Source organism: Sceloporus occidentalis, unplaced genomic scaffold, assembly GCF_023333645.1.
Source record: "Sceloporus occidentalis isolate IW3139 unplaced genomic scaffold, rSceOcc1.0.p SCAF_8, whole genome shotgun sequence".
Taxonomy (NCBI): Eukaryota; Metazoa; Chordata; class Lepidosauria; order Squamata; family Phrynosomatidae; genus Sceloporus; species Sceloporus occidentalis.
In genome coordinates, this window is record NW_028316988.1 from 10982118 (window position 1) to 11004014 (window position 21897).

Consider the following 21897-nt stretch of genomic DNA (forward strand, 5'->3'; position numbering starts at 1 on the left):
CCCACTACTTTACAGTTGGTTCCTAAAAGCCTGTGGTAGATCCGTCGTGGTTTCAGTTGTGGATTAGGACTATGGGAGACCCATATTCAAATATGCGTTCTGCCATGAGTAACCTTGGGCAAGTCACTATCTCTCAGCCTTGGAAGGCAGTGGTAGCAAACCTCCACTAAAGCCATTGGGCCAAGAAACCCCAAGAGGATGGGATAAGTTGCAATCAGCTTGTAGTTCAAATGTGAATAAGAAGGTGTTCTAAGTAGCCACTTGTTAATGGCTCTATCGCAGTGTTTCTGAAGCAAGCAGCCCAAATTTAATTTCAGACAATGTCATTAAAGAAGTTGCATCCACCAGATTCCTCCAGAACTTGCAATGCGAGCCAGGCGCAAAAGACCAGTCTTTTTTATTTCCCTATTCTGCAAGAAGCATCCATGTTTGCATGAAAGTGGCCAAGACCCTCATTCTTCCAGATGACAGAGGAGTCAACAGACTGAGATTTAGAAGCCTTTAGTGTGCCAAGCACCCATCCATAACTTCTGTCCAGAAGGCAGACCCAGACTGAAATACTTTGGACGTATCATGAGAAGATGTGACTTGTTGGAAAAGACAATGATGCTCTGTAAGGTGGAAGGCAGCAGCAAGAAAAGAGGAAGAGCGCAGGACAAGTGAGATGGACACAACTGAAAGAAGCCACGCTTGCCCTGAGTTTGCAAGACCTGAGCAAGATGGTTGAGGAAAGGGCAACTTGGAGGTCTCTCATTCATAAGTCGAAACTGAGTTGATGGCAGCTGGCAGCAACAACAAATGCATAGCAATAAAGCCAGAGTGGGATGTTCTCCCTTACCTCTGCTGGATCTTTACCTACCTACCTGCTTCTTTATGGTGATTTATTTGCAAAAATTAGGTTATTTACCACCAGAAGATGTGGAAGCAATGTGTACCCCACACTCCTACAATGTGACAATGGACCCACACTTGATACTTCCTTTTGCGTGAAGCTGCCCTTTCCTTTTCACTTGGAGAATCAAACTCTCCCTTCTTGGCAGAGGACTTCTTCATTGAGCGGAGTCTGGCTCTCCAAAGTAGATGCCTCAAAGTAACTCTCAAATAGTCCAGAGGGTCCTCAGAAAAATTTGCTTTTGGAAAATCCTCCTCGTTTCCCCTCTTTAAGAACTCTCCTCCTTGCCAGCGGGAGAGCAATCTGGGCAGAAGCATTTGGCGATGGCTGGCACCAGGAGCATTCTCCTTTTACGCAGCCTGCGTACGAATGAGTTGCAATGGGCGAAAGAGTTAAAACTTCAGCTTAATCTGTTCTTAATTCTCCCCATATGGCCAAGTCTGTCATTGCAGGGGGGGAAAAGGCTTTGGCAGAGAATCCATCCCGAACGCTGTCTAGAACAAATAGGGAGGAGGAGGAGGAGAATGCGCATGCGCAGGGAGAGGGGTGTTTTGAGGGGGGATTGCATGAGAAATACCAATAGCCTGAAGTGACCCAGGTTTTGGGTGCTCACAGCTTTTGGCCTGTGAACTCTGAAATGGGGCTGGAAGTGGCGAAACCGAGGGGGAGGCACTGATGCCTCCCAAATTGGTCTGAGATCTCTGTAGCCGGTTGCTGTAGCAACTGGCCCGGTTGCCTCCATGATGCTCAGTGGCCTGTGGCCGGTGTTTTTCTAAGGGAATTTGCTTCCTTGGCACATGTGTTTGTCTGCGTGAGAGGGAGAGGGACGGCTAAGCACTTTACTGGGGGAAAGAAAGGCCATCCGACCGCAGGGAGGCCGGGTACCAAAGCAGCAAGTCATAGGCATCTTTATCTGGCAAGGAGAGCCAAGGCTAGAGAGGGAAGGAGAGGCGTCCCTGGCTCTGATGCTTGGCTGGAAGGAAAGAAGGAGGGGGTTTGCAGCAGACGGTGGAAAAAAAGCAGGTGGCCGCTTGCCAGGGAAGGAAGGCCCAGACGGGGAGCCAGCGCACGCAGAGGAGAACAGGTCCAGACTGGGGCGGCACATGAGGCGCTTGGGAAGCCGGCTCAGATTTGGAGAGGAGGAACGTGGCAGAAGTCAAGGAGGCAGTGGCTGCTTTCATTCAGAAGCTCTTCTTCTCTTGCGGCCCTTGCTTCATCTTTTGGTGTCTCGCTCAGAGCCAATTCTTTCCCTAAAGCATCAGCTTGGATTCCAGCTCCACCGTTTTATTTATTTTACCTCTTCCCTTGCGGTACCATAGTCATCACGGCTGCCGTCAGGACTTCTGTCTCTCTCTCCCTCTCTCTGGCCGCTCTCCATCCAAGCCATAGAAGGGTTTGGGCCCCAGAGGCGGGGAGATCATGAACCCCATCCTCCTGACCAAATATGGGTCCCCCCCTCGGAGCTGGCTGGGTCTGCGCTTGGGAACCAGTAAGTAGACCCCTGTTCCCTCCTGGGGATTGTGGTATCATGCATGAGTTGGAAGGGAATGGCTTCTTTCTTTGGGGTCTTTTTGGTGGTGGCTGTACTGTGCCTAGTCTTTCCTAGAGTGGGGAGTGTTCTGAATTTGAGGTGCACCATCTACCTGAATAATGGATTATAAGAACCCTTTGGGTTTAGTCACAATAGGGTTCTTGGGTTTAGGGAAAGATCTGGAAAGATCAGAGAAGCAGCATCTTGTTGGTGTTCTGCATTGTATCCAGTGTTGATGCATGGATCCAAGTGACGCTGGTGGGTTCAAAGGTGCTTTTGGCCTCCTGTGCAAAGTAGTGTTTTCTTTGACTAATCCTTACTGCTGGGCTGTGACACAAAAACAGGTGAGGCGACAACTGGCATTCTGTGCCAGCCAAGCCTGGGCTGGTAAACCTAGCAGCTCTTTTCCCTAAGTATGTACATGTTGCATGGGTTGCATGAAGCAGTTCTGTTTGCAGTGCGCTGGTGCTCAAAGGGTGAGAAATCTCAGTCTCTCTCTCTCTGTAGTAGATCCACAATGTTTCAACACACCTCACATCACCTCTTGTTGGGCTTCATAGAAAGATTGCACATGGGTGTTTTGTATCACTGTATTCTAAGGCACCACCTGTGGTAGTCCTTTTCTTGCACTAAAGGGACTTTTCCAAGCGGCTGGGGCTACAATCTCCTCCCTCCGTCGTCACGATTTGGGTCCCATGGGGTGTCTCTCCTCCCTTGCCCTAAATCCCTTGGTGCCATTGTCCATTCCTGTGCCAAGGAAGGATGAGCCTATATGACTTGCCATTGTGCCGCCCAGTGTCACCCCAGATGCCACCTCTGTCTCCTCCTTTCACCTTGGATGCCTTGGCTCATGCGAGGGAGAGCGGCCTGTCCTCCTCTCGGCCAACCTCCGGTGGGTCCCCAGCTCTCGCTTGTCGCAAAGAAGACTTCAGCGAAGCACAAGGAAGAACTTGCTGGCAGTAAAAGCGTGCTCTCTCTATTTTGGAAGGTGATGGACACTCCTTGGTTGGGGGCTTCTAAGCACGGGTTGGATGGCTGCCTCTTTGGGGTGCTCCAATGGATGGCCTTTGGGGTTCCTTCCAGCTCTGCAATTCAAACTCCAGCCACCTCTCCTGAGGTGATATGCAGAAAGCAGGTGTGCTTCCATTAATGTCAACCCCAAGAGACGTTTGTGTCTAGATTAGGGAGTCCCACCTGTCCACTTGCTCAGACGTACCTGTCTCGCATACAGGTGAGGGCCACATGTGGCCCTCATCCCAATTGGATGCAGTCTTGGCCTCCTTTCCAAGCCCCTCCACTAGTGATCACTTCAGGTCCCCGTAAAAGTAAACTGCCCCCTCCCTGGAGTTTGGGAAAGTTACTTTTTTGAGCTCCCAGAATCCCTCAGCCAACATTTAATGGGTGCCCATGCAATTTTTCCAAGAGATGAGGTGCCAGAGAAGGAGAAAATGGTCTGCGGAATGAGGTCCTAGAAATCTATGTAGAAAGTAATATGGGGCAAATAGGGTTCCAATTGCTGGAACAATGGGGGGAAAGAAATAATAGTTTCTCCTCCACGTTGAGAGTCCCGGCGCATGTACGCATGTAACTTGTGGAGTTCCTTAGCAGTTCCTCAGACAGACGTGGGAGGGACCTGCGACGTAAGACTCTGGCTACCTCTTTGGCAAGCGGTGCAGACAAAACAACAAACTGTTCAGGGCATATGCCTTTTTGTAAAGTATGCACAAGAGACACTGATAAATGATCCAGCTGGAAAATGGCTCTTCCCATCCGCTTCTCCGTCTACATCTCTCTCTCCTCTCTTTCTCATTCTCTCTTCATCTTTTTCATTCCTATTATAGGAAGCAATGGCTAGTTTCTTGTGGTTTTGGCTGGTTGTTTCTGTCTCTCTCCCCATCCCTTTCGCGTGTTTCCTCTGTTAGACCCAGGAAATCTTGATTTTTCAGGGCAGCAACTCTCAGAATAACAACTCCAACCTCTCTCATTCCTATGGATTTCTTGGCAAGACTTCTTATTCTTAGTCCAACACCATGCCTGCTCTATATCAGCACTTCCCAAACTTTGGGCCTCCAGATGTTTTGGACTTAAGCTCTCAGAATTCTTGCCTCTGGTCAAGCTGGGTAGGGCTTCTGGGAACTGAAATCCAAAACAACTGGAGGACCAAAATGGGAATCACTGAGCCTAAATTATTTGCAAGGAAAACATCCCAAAACATTTACGATGGTGGCCCAGATGATGGAGTTATATGGCATATCCATGCACAGCCATCTATGGTGATGGAAAGACTCTGGGTCTAATGCCAGGAAGATACAGATAGATATATTTATTGATACTTTGCCTTTTCCCAAAGTAACGGACATGGGTGTCCTCTTTACCACTTTTATGCCCAACCACCACAACCCTGCAAAGTAGATCAGAGAATGTGTGCCCCCCCCCCAAAAAAAAATCCTGCAGAAATAATCCAGTTTGAGACTGCTTTGACTGCTCTGGCTCAGTGCTAGGGAATTCTGGGAATTGTTTCTGTGAGCTACTTGGCTTTCTCTGTCAGAAAGCACTGGTGCCGCAACAAATTGCACACCCCAGGATTCCCAAATGCTGTGCCAGGATAATGAAAGTGGTGTCAAACTGGATTATTTCCGAAGTGTGTTTTGGACCTGAGGGACAGACACAGAGGGAACCTGGACCCTGGAGCAACCAGCAAGCCTTTTGGCCATATGCTGACCACTAACCCCATTGCCCCTCTGGCCATAATGGCATTGCAGGGAGGGCCATGCATGTATACGCAAGGAGAATGGAGTCCCTTTGCCCTCGGCTCTTGGGATCTCGTGCCAGCGTAAAGCAGGCCTCCTGACACTCATCCAAAGCGTTCCCCTCCTTTTAGAAAATTTTTAATAAGCAGGAAAAAAGGGCTCAGTGGTTCCCCTCTCCTCGCTTGGTGTGGTTTCTCACGCAGTTTTTCCAGGGCCAGGCACAGCTGTGTGTGCCATTTGGGCATCTCTTGCCAACAGTCTCCACTTTTCCTCCCCTCGAAAAAGAAAAACAGCCTGGTCTTTGCGCATGCAGCTGGCTTTCTGCTTTCCCTCTGGAGGTGGGGAAATCAGTCAGTCAGAAAAATTGTGGCCCACCCTGGATAAATGTAAGGCTGCATCCACACTGGAGATATAACAACCCAGTTTGGCACCACTTTAACTGCCTTGGCTCAAGGCTATGGAATTCTGGGAGTTGGAGTTTGTTGTGGGCCATACTCCAGCTCCCAGAATTCCATAGCCTTGAGCCAGGATGCTGAAAAGGTGTGGATGCAGCCTAAGAGCACAGAAGAAGAGGACAGGAGTAACTCAGAAGAACAGACAGTGGAACACAGAAGGGCTAGACTGCTTGGTTTAGGCTGGAGAGGTCTGGGTTCGAATCCTGTGAACCGTAATGGAACCTTGCAGGTGTTAAAATGCAAAGGCATAGCCTGGAAAATCAGTATGCAAAGGCATCTTGTAGCACCTTTGAGACTAGCTGAAAGTAAGAAGTTGGAAGCATGCGTCTGAGGAAGTCGGCTACGAAAGCTCATGCTGCCAACGTCTTTGCTCAAAGTGGGCAACTATGGCAGCTAAAGGGATGTAGTTTCTACTGGGACCCACAAAAACTTGCCCCCCAATGTGGTCAGAAGTCTGATAGGTATTTTTCCCTAATGCTCAACCACAAATGGCTGCCTAGCAGCAGTTACTGAAAATTGCAAAGATTTTTCTGTAGACTTCCTTGCATTTTCCCTCCAGAATTAGGATAGTCTGGGGAGTGAGGAGAGCTGGAGGGCACTAAAGCACTTTTGGGGGTTGCATGCATGCAGCCCCAGGCCACCTTTTGCAAGCCAAGAGGGTTTCTGTCTTCTTCCTTCTTCCATGCTCCCCTCTTCTTCTGCATATGGGCTCCAGTCTTGCAAGGCTGGCTTGCTCACTTGGCCTTTCCAAATTCTTTTTGGCTGCCTGCTTTTGCTGCTGACTTTTCTCCTTAGCTCCTTCCTTGGACAGCCAGCCAGCCAGCTGCCCTCCTTGGCTCTTTGATGAAGAGCCCCACCATTCCGTTGTCAGACTTTCCATGTGTCCATGCGGAGAAGAGATCAGAAAAGCCAGGCAGCTGCCTGCGGCCAGGGCTGCTTTGGCTTCCAAACCAGAGTCTGGGGCTCTCCGAAGCCAAGCAGCTCTCCTTCCAGAAAGGCTTGGGAGAGAGAAGAAAGGGAAGGAGGAGAGCGGAAGGAGGGAAGTGTATATGTGTGCACAGATACACATTTGCAGGAAGAGTGGCACAAGGGCAAGCAAAGAGGTGCCAAATGTGCTCCAAAGATTCCCGGTTGGTTGCATTTATTTAAATATGTGTTGCTCAGCACCTGTAGGTTCAGGAGTCTGGCTTCCTTCATTGAGCCGTAACCGTCTGGCATCCAGTCTTCCTATCTTTTTACTGTCCTCTGCCTTTGTTAGCATTATTGTCTTTTCTGGTGAATCATGATGTGGCCAAAGTGTGACAAGCTCAGTTTCGATATCTTGGCTTCCAGGGAGATCTCAGGCTTGATCTGTTTTAAGGACACCTCTGTTTGTCTTCTTGGCCTTCCACAGTATCCTCGGCTCTTTTCTCCAGCCCCACATCTTCAGATGAGTCGGTTTTCTTATTATCTGCTTTCTTCCCTGTCCAGCTCTTAGATCCCATCAGTCCTGCAACTCCCAACACTCCTGCCATTCCTAGCATTTGCAAGAAGGGAGTTTGCAGCAACCAACCAACCAACGCTGCAACCTTGTATTGCAGGGATGAGAGTCATGCAGCCCTCCAGATGTTGTTGGCTTGCGGCTGCAACCTGTGATTTCCTGCATGGCAGTGGGTTGGACTGGATGGCCCTTGTGGTCTCTTCCAACTCTACGATTCTATGATTCCTTGCCACTCCACTGGCTCAGGGGCTGATGGGGCTTGCAGTCCAAGGAGGGCTGCATTTTGCCCACCTCATGCCTTTAAGTTTGAGAATAAGGTTGCAACGGAGGAAAAGCCAGCCAGAGAAAGCTCCCTGGGATTTGCAAGTGTGGGAAAGAATGGCCAGGAGAGTGTTTTGGCAGCTGATTCGGCCTCTAAAATGGTGGGGAGAAGAAGGGGAGCCAGGCAGCTCCATAAAATGGGTCTGGTGAGATGGAGGAGGAGGAGGAGGAGAAAGGGTTTTGGACCGTCTCTCAGGCTCCCAATTGCAGCCCCCCTCCTGCAACAAGATGCTGTACTTTGAAAAAGGAATAGCTTTATTGAAGAAATAGATACATACAACAGAAGTGACTTTTTTGTCAGGAATGAAAGTGTGTATTAACATATGGTTTATATAACCCCATAAAGCAAACCCACCCCATCAAGCAATAAAGTAAATTAATTGGATAACTCTTTCCCACGCAGCGATGAATCTCCTCCTGGTGATGTCTTGTCCTCCAGTCTGGGCTCTTGGCGAAACCCTCAAAACCATTAGGCTCTCACCCAGCGTTATCTCTCTACTGCACCTGAGACCTTGAGTTATAAACCTTAAGCCACAACAGGGCTAAGTTATATTAAACCTTAACAGCCTATATATAATTAAGCAGAACTAAAAATCCCATCATCCCCCAACCCAACATAATATAGCAGCATATTAAAATATCATAGCAGCATATTAGAATATAATGAACACATTAACATAACATCATATTAGCAATAGGCACTCTCCCATCACAGAAACCAGTCTCCAGCCCTTTGAAGACATAGCCTCTGTTGGCTGGGAAACTCCAACCTTAATAAGCAAACGCATATTTTAACAGCCAGTCTACCTCTTTCTAGTACATTCTATAAACCCATTATGAAATCTAACATTAAACCAACTACTAACTTAATCCAGTAATGTTCTAACAAAGCCCTAAACCTATAACCCTCATGACAGAAACTCATGAATGAATGAATGAAGGGGATTTCTGACTGCCATGGCTCCTCTGTGATGGCAGCCAGGAATCGAGGTGGGGGGGTGAATGGAAAACGTTGCGAAGGGATTTCGAGGAAGGGGCCGTGCTTCCTGCAATCCCAGCTCCTGGAATTCTGTCCTTTGTGTCTTGACCTTTTAGGATTTTATCAGCCAGGAGAGCAACAACATGTGTTTTCTCCATGCTTTCTGGTTTTGAAAAATGGGTGTTTTTTAAAAATGTCAAACAGCAAGGGATAAAAGGGGGGGGGGGGGTTGAATTGGAGGCTTTTAAAAAGATGAATTGCCTGAACAGTTTCCAGAAGAAGCAAATTCACACTTTCTGGAGCCAGGAAGGATCAAGGGCTCCAAAACTAGGCTTTGGGAATTAAGAGTCCCACTCTGTTCTGCTTTTGGTTAGACTCTCCAGAAATGAGTCCAGTTCTGGGCATCGCAATCCAAGAAGGATATTAGTACTTTGGAGTGTCTCCAGAGGAGGATGGCAAGGATGGCCAGAGGCATGGAAAGAGCTTAGGGACTCTGGGCCTGGAGAGGAAAAGATGGAGAGGTGATACGATAGCCATATTTAAGGGCCTGAAAGCTGTCATCTGAAACAGTAGTGTTCCGTCGATTGGCATCAGCCATGAGCTGCTCTGTTCCTCTGAATATATTTTTTCCATGAAAACCCTATGAGAGGGACACTGCAAAATGAGATTGAAGGTACAGATCAACAGCAACCCTTCCACTTATGCTCACCCTGTATTTGTGGGCAAAGTGAAGGCACATGCATGTGCCCATCTGCTCTACCTGTAAACAGGTATATCTTTGTTTTCAAGTCTGTGTGTGACCAGAGTTTATAATGGGAACCAAACCAAATCCAGAATGCAGACTGCATGGATGCCATCCTTGTACCCGTTTGCCCCTCTGAAACCCCAGTCTTGACCCGTCTCCTCCGTTTCTGGGCGACCATTGTCCTCTTCCTCTGATCTTCCATCATGACGGCACTTCCTCTTCCTTTCAAGGGGCAAAACTGTCTGATAACCTCCTTTCTTCCTCGCTCCCCGGCTGGCTTCTTTTTCTCTTTCTCCCTTGGAATGCCCACCATCAATATGCCTTGTATCCTCGGCTGAGATCTCTTTCATAAATGCAGGAAGGCGAAATTTGTAAAATGTCCGTAGGAGGCTGAAGAAAGACCCCATTGTCCCACTTGATGCGCCCAAACATTGGTCAGTTTCTTCAGAGGGCTTTCCTGCCCCAGACAGCCCTCCTGTTTTCTGCGGGATGAATGTCCCCTTGTCCACCCATCTGCCAGGACCTGCTCCGTAAGGTGCAAACGCTGGTTGGCGGCTCCTCAAGGGTCAACGCAGATGGGGCTCCCGCTCAGAAACTTTGGGGTTCCTGGTTGGGGCTATTGAGGGGGAGCCCCTCCGAAGGGGAGGAACAGGTTTTCAAACTCCCCAAGATGTTCTTATACTGGAAGAAAAGAGGGGCCTATGAGTTGGAGACCCTTCCAAGCGACTTGACAGAGCTGGAATACACTGCAGTGGAGCGTTTCTCCTGGAGTTCAACGCTGGACATTACTCAAGACCTGGAGGGTAGGTCATGCCCCCTGTGTGCAGCCCGAAATCCCGAGGGATGCGGTCACCCATCCGGCCACCGGCTGCTCTGACAATGCCCCAAAGCATGCAAACACTTCTCAAGAGCGTAGATAATTTATTTCCGCCAGGAGCAGAAACATCTTTCTTTTCTTTCTTCTCCCATTTCCCTCCCACCCAAGAATGCGCCGGAGTTATATATTATGATAGAAGTGTTGTTTTATGATAGAGAGAAAGTTAATTCTTTTTAAAACATTAAACAAAGCAGAGAAGGGCAGTAAATAGAAGAAGGATGGAAGTAAAAGTTTTGATTGTCCAAATATTTAGAAGAGCAGTTGCCAGAAAGGATAGGAGTTGGCTCCGCAGCTTCCATGCTGATTGCAATAAGGATGGACCTCCATTGCTCTGCTTAAGTCTTGCAGATTCATGCTCATGACCTCCTTGTTTGCATCTTTCTACCTGGCAAAGGGTCTTCCTCTCTTTCTACTGCCTGGCACCTTTCCTGGCATTATTGTCTTTTCTACTGAGCCCTGCCTTACAACAGCCTCAGTTTGGTCATCTTGGCTTCTAGGGAGGGTTCAGGCTTGATCCGTTGAAGGACCTATTTGTTTGTCTTTCTGGCCATCCGCTCTTCTCCAGCGTCACATCTCAAAGGAGCTGATTTTTCTTTTCTTATCCCCGTCCTTCACTGTCCAGCTTTCACATCTGTACCTGGTGAGATGGTTTAGACGATTCTGACTTTCCAGATAGGGATAAGTAAAGACTCCTGGCTGAACATCTGGCGAACTGTGACCACCAACTAGAAAGGCAATTGTAAGGATAATGTGCAGAGGGGAAGAGACCTACATTTCCTTGAACTTAATGGAGGAAAGATGGGATAGGAAGGTAACAAAGAAGGTAACTCCTTCTACAGAGCCTTTTAAAAAGGACAGGCAGAAGCCATCTCCGAACTCCTTCCAAGTCATCCAATCTGAGTCTGTGGGTGGCAGTGTGGGCATGGCTGTTGCAGAAGGTGGCAATGGAAACAGCATCCATTGATGGAAGAGAAAGGCAAGGAAGACCTCTCCATCGCAGCAGCAGGTTCTTTTCATCTTCCCTTGTGGGAAATAAAGAAAGAGAGAGAGACTGGGCCATCCATTCCCAGCCCCAAGGAGGTCGGCTGCCCGTTGTGCGTCTGCCTGAGTCACCGCTCCAGACCCGCGTCTCCTTCCAAAGTGCCGTCACACCCAGATAAGTGGTTTGGAGGAAAAGCAGGCAGCCTCCTCTCATCCTGGCCATTTGCGTTCAGTGCATACTTTCAATGCAACCGCATCGCCTTCACGAATGACATCTGCGTCTAAATTTAATTCTGAAAGAAAAACAACAGCAGCCGCCCGCGAGCCTGAGATAGCAGATGTTTTGGAGATGGCTAAGGCAGAAAAGAGAAGCCAGCCCTTCAGGACACAGGCGAGGGTTTGGGGAGGTTAGCTCCACACGGAGACCCCACCAATCTCTCTTCCCTCGCTTTTTGGCACACTAGTGATGGACAGGTGCAACATGCCAGTCATTTGACCCCAAGCTTGAGAAGCCTGGCGTCCAGTGGGAATGGGTGCCCATGGTTTAAAGCCAGGGGCAGGGGCTGAAGGCACCTTTAAAATACCTCTTGGCACATTATTATTAATTATTAATTATTATTATTATTATTATTTTATTATTATTTTATTATTATTATTAATAATATAGCGCTGTAGATTTGCACAGTGCTGTACATAAAACAATAAATATATAAAAGTAAGTCTGCCTATGGCGTACAATCTAAGAAATAATAGGATAATACATATAAAATACATAGCAATACAGGAAATGGTTCAATAAAACAGGCAACAAAAGAACATCAAATAGCAAGTGACAATCACGCAATGCCTAGGAACGCTTCTCTGAACAGGATGGTCTTCAACTGCGTTTTGAAGCTGGTTAAAGAAGTGATAAGGGCCCTTGTGTCTCGCAGGGGAAGAAGGTTCCAGGAGTGAGGGGCAGCAAGTGAAAAGGGGCGAATCTGAGATGGGGCAGAGGAAATCCTGGGCTGGGACAGCCGACCCCGACTACCAGAGCGGAGGGAACAACGGAGTGGGAAGGAGAGGAGAAAGAAGGTCTGATAAGTAAGGAGGGGCCAGCCCATGGAGGGCTTTAAACGTCGACAGTAGGAGCTTATACTGAATGCGGAAAGGGAGGGGGAGCCAGTGAAGGGATGCCAACACAGGAGAGATATGGTCAGAGCGGTGGGCTGATGTGATAATGTGTGCAGCTGAATGCTGGACAGAGATTAAAGGAAGGAGGTGAAAACCACTGTTCCTATGAGTCCCATCGTTGTGTGCCTCCAAGTCATTTTTGACTTATGGAAACTCTAAGGTGATCCTTTAATGGGATTTTCTTGGCAAGTTTCTTCAGAGGGGCTTTGAGAGAATGGGACTTGCCCAAGATCACCCAGTGGGCTTTTATGCACAAACTGGGAATCAAACCCCAATTTCCAGGGTATAATGCTCAAACGAACACGGTCCCCTGATTCAGTCGGCCACTTCTGATTTAAACCAATGAAAACCAATCTTCCTCTTCTGCCATTTGGGCTGAGATTTGTCTCCTGACCTGAAGACCCAGGGAAGCAGCAAAGCTTCTGGAGACCAAGGTGGACCTTCTCCTGAACGCTGGCAATGCTTCTGCTGTTGATGTTCTGGGATCTCTTAGTAGAGGTCAGGCTGTGAGCTTTGCAGGCTGGACAGAGTTTGCCACACAGAGTTTCATATTCCCTCTCCCTCTTTTAAGATCACACAAATATTTAGCTCTGGGATGGCTTTGGGCAGATAAACAGCCCCTGGCTGCCATGACAGATGCCTCCCTTCATCCCAGAGTTGGCACCGAGCGGAGACCTCCCACGGGCGGCTGGAGCGCTGGAACGGATGCCCCAGAAGGCAGGAAATAACGGAGGACTGGATCACCTTCCAAATCCTCTGAAATTTACAAGGTAGCGGGTGGAATAGTTCTTTCATAATACAGAGCTGGGGGGGGGGGGGGAGCATTGCAAAGGCTTTCCCCCCAAGCCCTATGAGAAACGATAGAAGGAGTTTAAACATGGAGAAGAGGAGATTGCGAGGTGATACATTCATTGTTGTCATGTGCCTTCAAGTTGTATCCGATTTATAGCAACCTTAAGGTGAACTTATTGCAGGGTTTTCTGGGGCTGAGAGTATGTGACTTGCCCAAGGTCACCCATTGGATTGCATTGCTAAGTGAGGAATCCAATCTCGAAACATCTGAAGATGTGGAAGAAGGAGCAAGCTCCAGAGGAGAGACTCTGGACCAATGGCTTCCAATGGCAAGAGAGGATATTCCAAACAGGCCTTTCTGGCTGCTGCTTCCACCAGCCACTCACCCCAGTTTCATCCCAGCCTTGCAATGGGATTTCCTCCTCCTCTGGCATTTCCTCTGCAGGTCTGTCCACTTTGGCTGCAAGCGTTCCTGCTCCGCTTCCATTATCATTTGTAACAGGTCAATGGCAATCATAATTCCGGCCAGCCGAGGCGGCAGCGTCCACCAATGGGGAGGCTGTTACCAAGCGGTCAGGCTGGGAGTGGCCCCCGTGGGCAACACTGGCTCCATTGTCTGGTAGGGTGGGCTGGGGGCACAACGGGGGCAGTGGGGAGGGCACAGTCTCAGAGCGTGGGCAGCCAGTCTCTCAGAGCAGCACATTTCTCGCTCCTTTGTCCATCTCAGATGATGAAGGAAGTAGGCTGGGGAGCATCAGCTGCAGCAGTGCAATATTTTGGGGTTCTCTAGATCCATTTGGATGGAGCACAAAGCTCTCCTTCCAATGCTGTGGCAAGGAAACCTTTGTGAGAAATGGGATCCTAGGATCACAGAGCTGGAAAGGATCCATAGGGGTCATCTAGTGCAGCCTCTTGTCTCCCAATAGGGAATCCACCAAATCCTTGGTTTAAAGATCTCCAAACCCCTTTTCTAAATCCACCTGTTTCAGATGGTTTCAAGTTGAGTTTTGCAGCCTCAGTACCCTTGTATTGTGTGTCCCATCTCTGCTTTCCATCCACCACTGATTTATTGATTGATTATTAGATCTCCCTGTTCCTCATTTCTTCTCCTTTTCCGTGCCACTCTTCATCTGGTCACCCTTTCAGTGCCACCCATGTCTCCTCCCTTGCAAGACCCATTCACTTAACCTGAACATCTACAAAGGTGCCTGGCATTCTCTCTGCTTTCCAAGTTTTTTAAAATGGGCTCGGAGTTATTTTTAAACAACACCCGGGCTATGCAAGACCAAAGCTGTAACAATAGGATTTGGCCTCCAGATTAGTCAAACTGTCAAAGCTTAGCGCTGCTTGTAAATCCATTTTGGGGGACGGGAATGGGTTAAGCTTGCTCCGCACCAGAAACAGGAGGCACACCTCTCAAGGGGTTTAATAGGGCTGCAAACTGGAGCAAGCTGAAGATTTGCACCCAGCCCTTTCCACTTGCCCACTGAAACCGGAGACATTGAACCCTGTCTCTCACTTGGAGGTGACCCATGAAAATTGTAGACTCAGGGCCTGGTACCCTGAGACCTGGTAGCCCTGAGAAGGGCCTCTGACTTGGGCATGGGTCTTCCTCTGGGCTTTCTGCTTGGGCTCCGTGTCTGTTCTCCCTTGATCTGCCCAGAGAAATCTGGCACAGCCTCCCTGTTGTAATGCAGAGCAGATTCAGAAAGGGTGGGCCATGCCTTCTCCATGTGAGGCGTAATGAACTTAGGGACTTTCGTGCCATAAGATACAGTGATGGGCACAGGCTTAGCAGGGTTTAAAAGGCGATTAGACAAATCCACGCTGGAAGAGAAAGAGGAGGAGAGAGATCTCGGAAGCTCCTAGCCACGGTTGGCTGCATGCTGTAGAGAAGTTATTGCTTTGGACTACAGCACCCAGAAGCCCAGAGCTGGCCTTGTTGTCACTGCTTTCAGAAGGAGGTGGGAACTTCTTCTTCTAGCTGCAAAAGGGCCACATTCAACGGCAGAGTCAGATTTCAGAGATGGAGGGATGCAAAAGCAGAAGGGATGGGACCAAGAATGGGATGCTTTCAATCCACTGCCTTCCCAGTTTTCCAGCAGCTTTTAAAACATGGCACTTTCTCTATCCTTCTCCTACTTTCCCCCTGACTTTCATTGCTGCATACTGGCTCCAGAGTGCAAAAGGGGTTTGCATTGCATTGATGCTGCATCTCCTGGCTTCTCTGTTCTTCCTCATTTGCCGCTTTTGCCATCTTGGCCATATCCTGATGCTGCTTGGTCAAGCGCATTGTAGACTTCATTTGTGCACCATTACAGGGCATGGGGTATTTTAGCTTCAGGCTCTCACTGCTTATGACTAGCCTTTATGAATTGTATGGGGAAAACCATAAGAAGTCTGGGAAAGCACCCAATTAATGGTGCTGCGAGGAGAGATTTGTAGGTTTTTTGGACAAACCCAGAGGGCCAGATTGGTGCTCCAGGAGGGCTAAATGTGGCCCTAAAGCCCCAGTTTCCTCCCCTGGCACCATTGTGGAACTACATGAATGGCACTGAGAAGTTGGCATGTGGCAATTAAGTCCTGCTCAAAGCTCCCCAGAGCCAGGTATTTTGGAAAGATGGCTGGCATCTCTCTCTGGTATAAAGTCGAAGGCTTTTACAGCCGGCATCCATAGTTTTTTGTGAGTTTTTTGGGCTCTGTGGCCATGTTCCAGAAAAGTTTCTTCCTGACGTTTCGCCAGCATCTGTGGCTTTGGTATCTTCAGAGCATGCTTTGCCTGGAAAAGGTGGGTATATATATCCTGTGTGTGCCTAGGAATGCAGGAGTGATTTGCATGTGTATTGTTCTGTGCTGATGGCCGGCCTCAGGCTGGGAGGCTAATGCAAAAGAGGATGAGTGTCTGCTAATTGGTGGTCATTATCTGCTGGGAAAGCCCCTGACTCTGAGTGGTTTCCCATTTGCATTTGCTGAGTCCTTATTTTCCTGTTCTTCAGGACTGGTAGCTAAATTTTGTTCACTTTAAGGGTTTCTTCTTTCCGGTTGAAATTGTCCAGGTGTTTGTGGATTTCAATGGCTTCTCTGTGCATCCTGACATGGTAGTGGTTGGCATGGTCCAGAACTTCAGTGTTTTCAAATGGCATTTTGTGCCCAGGATGTTTGTGGCATGTTCTGCTCCTACTGATTTTTCTGGCTAGCCCAGTCTGCAGTGCCTCTCGTGTTCCTTGATTCTGGTTTGCACACTGCATTTGGTGATCCCTATGTAGACTTGTCCGCAGCTGCATGGTATGCGCTAAACTCTTCCTGCGGCTGTGAGAGGGTCTCTCTGGTCCTTGGCTGAGCGAAGCATTTGCTGGATTTTCTTCGTCGGTTTTTAAACCATTTGAAGGTTGTGCTTCCTCACCACTTTGCCTATTCTGTCTGTGACTCATTTGATGTATGGTAGAAATACCTTCCCTTTGGGTGGCTGCTTGTCTTCACTCCTGTGGGTTTTCCTGGGCCTGGCAGCCCTTCTGATGTCTGAGCTGGAATAACCATTAGCCTGTAGAGCCCAGTTCAAGTGCTTCAGTTCATCTTCCAAGAAGTGGGGTTCACAGATGCGTTTTGCCTGGTCTACCAGTGTTTTGATTGTGCTTCTTTTTTGTCCTGGGTGATGGTTGGAGTTCTTGTGCAGGTATCGGTCTGTATGTGTGGGTTTTCAGTATACTGTGTGACCCAAACGTTGGTTCGGTTTGCAGATGACTAGGACATCCAGGACTGGGCTCTACAGGCCAATAGTTATTCCAGCTCAGACATCAGAAGGGCTGCCAGGCCCAGGAAAACCCAGTCCTGAAGAATAGCAAAATGAGGACTCAGCAAATGCAAATGGGAAACCATTAAGAGTCAGGGGCTTTCCCAGCAGATCATGATCACCAATTAGCAGACACTAATCCTCTTTTGGATTAGAGTTTTCCTTCTCCTAGGATGGTTGCCATAAGGCTAGAGAGCCCATCCTGCCCTTTGGCGCTCTTGGTCAGAACCTTCGTTTGTGACCTGTCTGGCATGGGACAGTGGCTATTATACCACCGCCAGCATAGCTCACAACTTCATTAGGGTACGCAAGCCTCTCCCCCACACAGTCAGAGCATAGCTGGAGGAGAATAGGAGGCCAGAAGATGACAGTTAAGGAGGGAGGAGCTTCAGGCTAGCTCTGGTGGAGCTGGGCCTGCCTGATCACTCCCTCTCAGGCCGGAAGATGACAGTGCTCGTCTAACCCTGTAAGGTCAACCATCTGAGAGAAGGAAACTCTAATCAAACCTACGACCCGAGGACCTCGCTGCCACCGTCCATGCTTGTCAAGGCCTTAGCAGTCGAACCTCTGGTTTAAAGGGTGAGGCCAGTTCTGTGCACGCTGCACTCCACCAAAAAAACCCATTGCACAGGCTCCAAGGATACATCCAACGTCATCAACACGCTTGTAGAAAGCATGGATGGGTCCTTCCTGAATCTTCGTTCGTGAAGTAAAGCCAAGAAATCCTCTTTTGCATTAGCCTCCCAGCCTGAGGCTAATCAGCACAAAACAATACGCATGCACATCACGCCTGCATTCCCAGGCTCACACGGTATATATAGACCCACTTTTTCCAGGCAAAGCATTCTCTGAAGATGCCAGCCACAGATGCTGCTGGCAAAACGTCAGGAAGAAACTTTTCTGGAACATGGCCACATAGCTCGAAAAACCCACCAAAAACGATCTCTCTCTGGCTTTGTCATTCCCAAAATGAGGTCTCCGAATGGCTTCCCCTTGCCTCGGGTCCTCCTTTGCCCGCTCCTTGCAGCCTTCCTCCCTTGCCCTTCTGGCGGAGGCACCCTCCCTGCTCCTCCAGGGCTCCTTAAATAGGCAAAGCAGGAGGCTTGGGCCTCCCTTCTCTGCTTGCAACACATGGAAATCTTCCATTTTTTCCTTTGGAAAAATATATATATCCAGCAGCAGTGCGTCAGTTTTCTAGCAGCACTCAGAGGTGCACTGGGTCAAAGAGATTTCCGAGAGGAGTCTGGCCTCTCTTGTTGTTTTTGTTGGCTGCGGGAACTGGTGTGTATCTGTGCATTACTCACAGGTTTGCTTCTAAATATAAACCCGGTGATCCACCATGAACGGAGGCTGCTCTCACCTGCAAACCCACCCTACACTTTCTCTGGTTCAAGAGCTAGTAGCTTTCCTGCACCTCCAGTAGCCCACTGTATTTGTGGCAAACAACACTTTCCTTGGGTCACTTTAGAAATGGGGTTCCCCAATTCACACTTTTGGGGCTGCTGCTATACTGCAGAATCAGGGCAGTTTGACACCGCTTTAACTCCTGTGGCTCCATGTTGTGAGATCCTAGCAGTTGTAGCTTTGTGAGATATTTTTTATAAAGCTCTGGGACCACAACAAACTATAAACCCCAGGTTTCGATAGCATTGAGCCATGGCAGATAAAGCAGTGTGAAACTACATTATTCCTGTTGTGCGGATGCAGCCCTGGTTGGGAAAACATTTGAGTCTGGTGCCTGAGAAATTTCTCATAGAAGAACCGTTTAAATTAAAGAGCCTACATTTGGGTTTCTTAAAGAGGTTGTGAGCCATCCTTCAGGGTTGCTTCAGTTGTGGATTTCTGCAAAGGCTGGTGGGCAAGGTGGCCTTTAGGATGTCCACCATCTCTATGACCCTATAAGGCTTGACCTCTGGGATTCTTGGGTTGGGCTACTATTCAAGACTTCACATTTTAAATATTGGGAAACTGGTAATCTTTTGTGGATCTGGAAGCACCAAGTGACAAATTAGGTGACATGTTCTCCCAGGATGTGATGAAGTGCTCTTAGCTCCGTTCATTTGCCATTTTTTGAGCTTCTCGATTTTGGCAAAAGGTAGGGATCTAAATATATTGATAGCAATGTAACATCTTGATTCCTATTGATAGTCCCAACCAAAGTCGACACATTAAATCAGACATATTTGCAATGATATGTATTTTAAATGACAATTTAGTGAATACATTGTATTGGTAATGGTATATTGTTTTATTGAGTGTATTTTATATGACATTGTAGTTTTAATTTTGTAATTGTTATTTTTATTGTTGTAATACCACCTCGATCTGCAGGGAGAGGCGGGAAATATAAATATCATCATCATCATCATCATCATCATTATTATTATTAAAGCAATTAGATTTACCTCCATGTCAGATCATCATGCAACAACTTATTCAGTGGGTTTACTAATTAATTGATAGGATTGAGAGCATTACACTGTAATGTAATGGATAGAAAGAGAGTTCCATGATTAGTGCAGCAAGTAACCATTTCTACTTAGAAATTTTAAAGGACATTTAAAGGTGATGGATGGATGGATGGATAGAGAGATTTTTAAGAGGCATTTCAGCTGGAATTTTCCATGTTTTGTGCTATCCTGTTATGAGTTGTTCTCTCAAAATCATAACAGAAAGCACCAGAAACAGAGTGAGTAAGGCAGTGTGTAACATAGAAAGTTACTCCCTCCCCAAACATTGCAACTTTAAAAGATAATAAGGAAGCATTTTGGAAAAATGTAAGCAAGCCCAGTTATTTTGCTCTGGGGCTTCTTCCGGAGTGTTTTCTCATTCTTGGGTTTGTTTTGCATTTTAAGATATTTTCCTCTGCTCTTGTTTTTCTGGCCCAGCCAGAATAGGCCTACAAAGTGGCTTAAAAGGATAACAGCTCTGGAAATAGGATTGAAGGGTAAGCATAAAAATGCCAGTAATAATAATACTATAATGGCATGATCCGTATCAGAAGTGGAGATACGAGTTCAGAACAGAGGAGAACACAACAGAAAACCCTCCAGGATAAAAACCTCTGAAAAATGAACAGCAAACGGAGTTGAGGAACCCATTCCTATCAACCAAATTCCACAAACTGGGGACCACTAGCAATGATTCCCCATCCTTGAATAGAGAGAGGGATGGATACAGAGAGAGAGAGGGTGGGGGGGAAGCAGCTGCCAATATCCCCTCCAAATGTCCTGGTTTGGCAAGGACAGTCTTTGCCAGGTTAACCTTGCCAGTTAACCCTTTGCCACTTTCCCACTTTCACAGCTGCTTTTAAAATGTCTGGGTTTCTCTCTTTTCCTCCCACTTTCTCCCTCTGTCCTTCAGTTGCTGCAGACTGAGTTTATAGTATAAAAGTCATTTGAACTCAGTTAATTCACCAAGGAGGAGAGGAGAGGATTGGAGAGGGCAGAATCATGCCCTTTCCAGTTGGCACTGGCAAAAGCAAACTGCTGCAGCTTCTGGTGAGATTACAGCGGATTGATTGGGACAATTGGAGGGCATGTGTTTGCAGACAGACATTGCAAGACTGTTTGCTTGAAGTTGGCCAGCTCACCCCTTCCTTTCCTTTTGCACCCGCTTCCAGATGAAAGGGCCGCCGCAGAAGAGAAAGTCCTGCAGTGCCAAAATCCCAGCTGTGCAGACAAACGGAGAGCAGTCAAGGTAAGTTTCCACGAATGTGGATTTCTGTTTCGAATTGGGGCTGTGATTTGGAGGAAAGCAGGTGCCAGGGCTCTTGGGCAAAAGACTAACCTGGAAAGGGAGGCCTTTTCCCCAAGCGATCTCGGTCTAAGTCTGCATCTACACTGTTGACACAATGCAGGTTGATAATGCGCCGCTTTGACTGCCATGGCTTCATCCCACAGGATTTTGGGATTTGTAGGTGATGCACCAAGACTCTTTGGTAGAGGAGGGAAAAGACCTTGTAAAACTACAGATCCCAGGATCCCATTGGCTGGAGCAACAGCACCCAAAGGAGTTTATCACACAAAGGAGATCGGGAGTTTATCCTGTGAATATCTTGGAAAGATTGCATACTTACGGGAAATTGTATTTTGATTGTTGTTGGGGTTTTTTGTGTTTTTTTGGGGCTATGTAGCCATGTTCTAGAAAATGGCCACATATCCTGAAAAACCCACAAAAAGCTATGGACACCAGCCATGAAAGCCTTCGACTTCACGTTGTATTTTTATTGTACTTCCACTGTTGTTAGCCGCCTGGATTCCTCGTTGATTGGGTGGGATACAAATAAATTATATTATTATTATTATTATTATTATTATTATTATTAAATGATTTCACACGATGCCACACGAAACCCACCATTAAAGCGGTCACAAAGAAGCATCAACGCGCATCTTTGTACTTTCAGGATTTCAGCAACAGTGCGTGTCTGATATCACTGTATTTGCTCAACTGCGTGTGATAATCATGTCTTGGGATGGCCCTGTGTGCTTTGCTTTCTGGCCCGGTGTGTGTTTGTGTAGCCACAGTTTGCCTCCTGCTTTGTGTAGGATAGGGACCTTGTAGTTGCAGGAGTTGTGATAAAAGTGAGACGGCTGCATTTAGGGATTTAGTGCTCATTTCCTACCTGATCTGTACTGCAGAATTAATGCGGTTCGATACTGCTTTAACTGCCCTGACTTGAGGCTATGGGATTTGTAATGATGTGAGATATTCAGCATTCTCCATCAGAGAGCTCTGGAGCCACAGCAGATTACAAATGTAGGGCCTTTGGTTCCTCTGTGCCAGTCCCTAGCTTCCATTTTAAGGGCCTGGTTTGTGCCCAGTTTGTTCCTCCTCCTCCTCCTTCCAGAGCCTTTTTTCTTTCCTCCTTTACCTCCCAGCCCTGACATGGGTCTCCCATTACCTACCGCCTTTCCTCCTTCAGAACCGAATAACCGCAAAATGACTTTTCCAGACAGAACAGCAGCATCAGAAAAGCCTCACCAGCAGCAACAGCAGCAGCTGGAGAAATGCTCAGCCTCTCGCTCAGTCTCCCTCTCTCTCTTATGATGCATCTCACTCCCAAATGCTCTCTCTGTGTCTCTCAAGCCACGATCCTCCCACTTGCTGGCTGCCCAAAAAGAGCATC

General features: G+C 47.7%; 1 protein-coding gene across 4 annotated transcripts in view; it reads left to right on the forward strand.

Moving 5' to 3' along the window:
* Nucleotides 1-224: 224 nt before the first annotated feature.
* Nucleotides 225-21897, forward strand: part of LOC149307867 (pleckstrin homology domain-containing family G member 5-like) — a 62391-nt gene continuing 40718 nt past the window's right edge. For 2 of the 4 annotated variants that reach the window (XM_089534544.1, XM_089534545.1), the window contains exons 1-2: nucleotides 225-2381; nucleotides 20389-20465. In XM_089534544.1, coding sequence (XP_089390670.1) covers nucleotides 2312-2381; nucleotides 20389-20465 — 147 coding nt within the window. In that variant the 5' untranslated portion in view covers nucleotides 225-2311. Of the gene's footprint in view, nucleotides 2382-8632; nucleotides 9957-20181; nucleotides 20267-20388; nucleotides 20466-21897 lie in introns of those variants that run through there. The other 2 variants (XM_089534548.1, XM_089534547.1) reach the window with 2 other exon arrangements.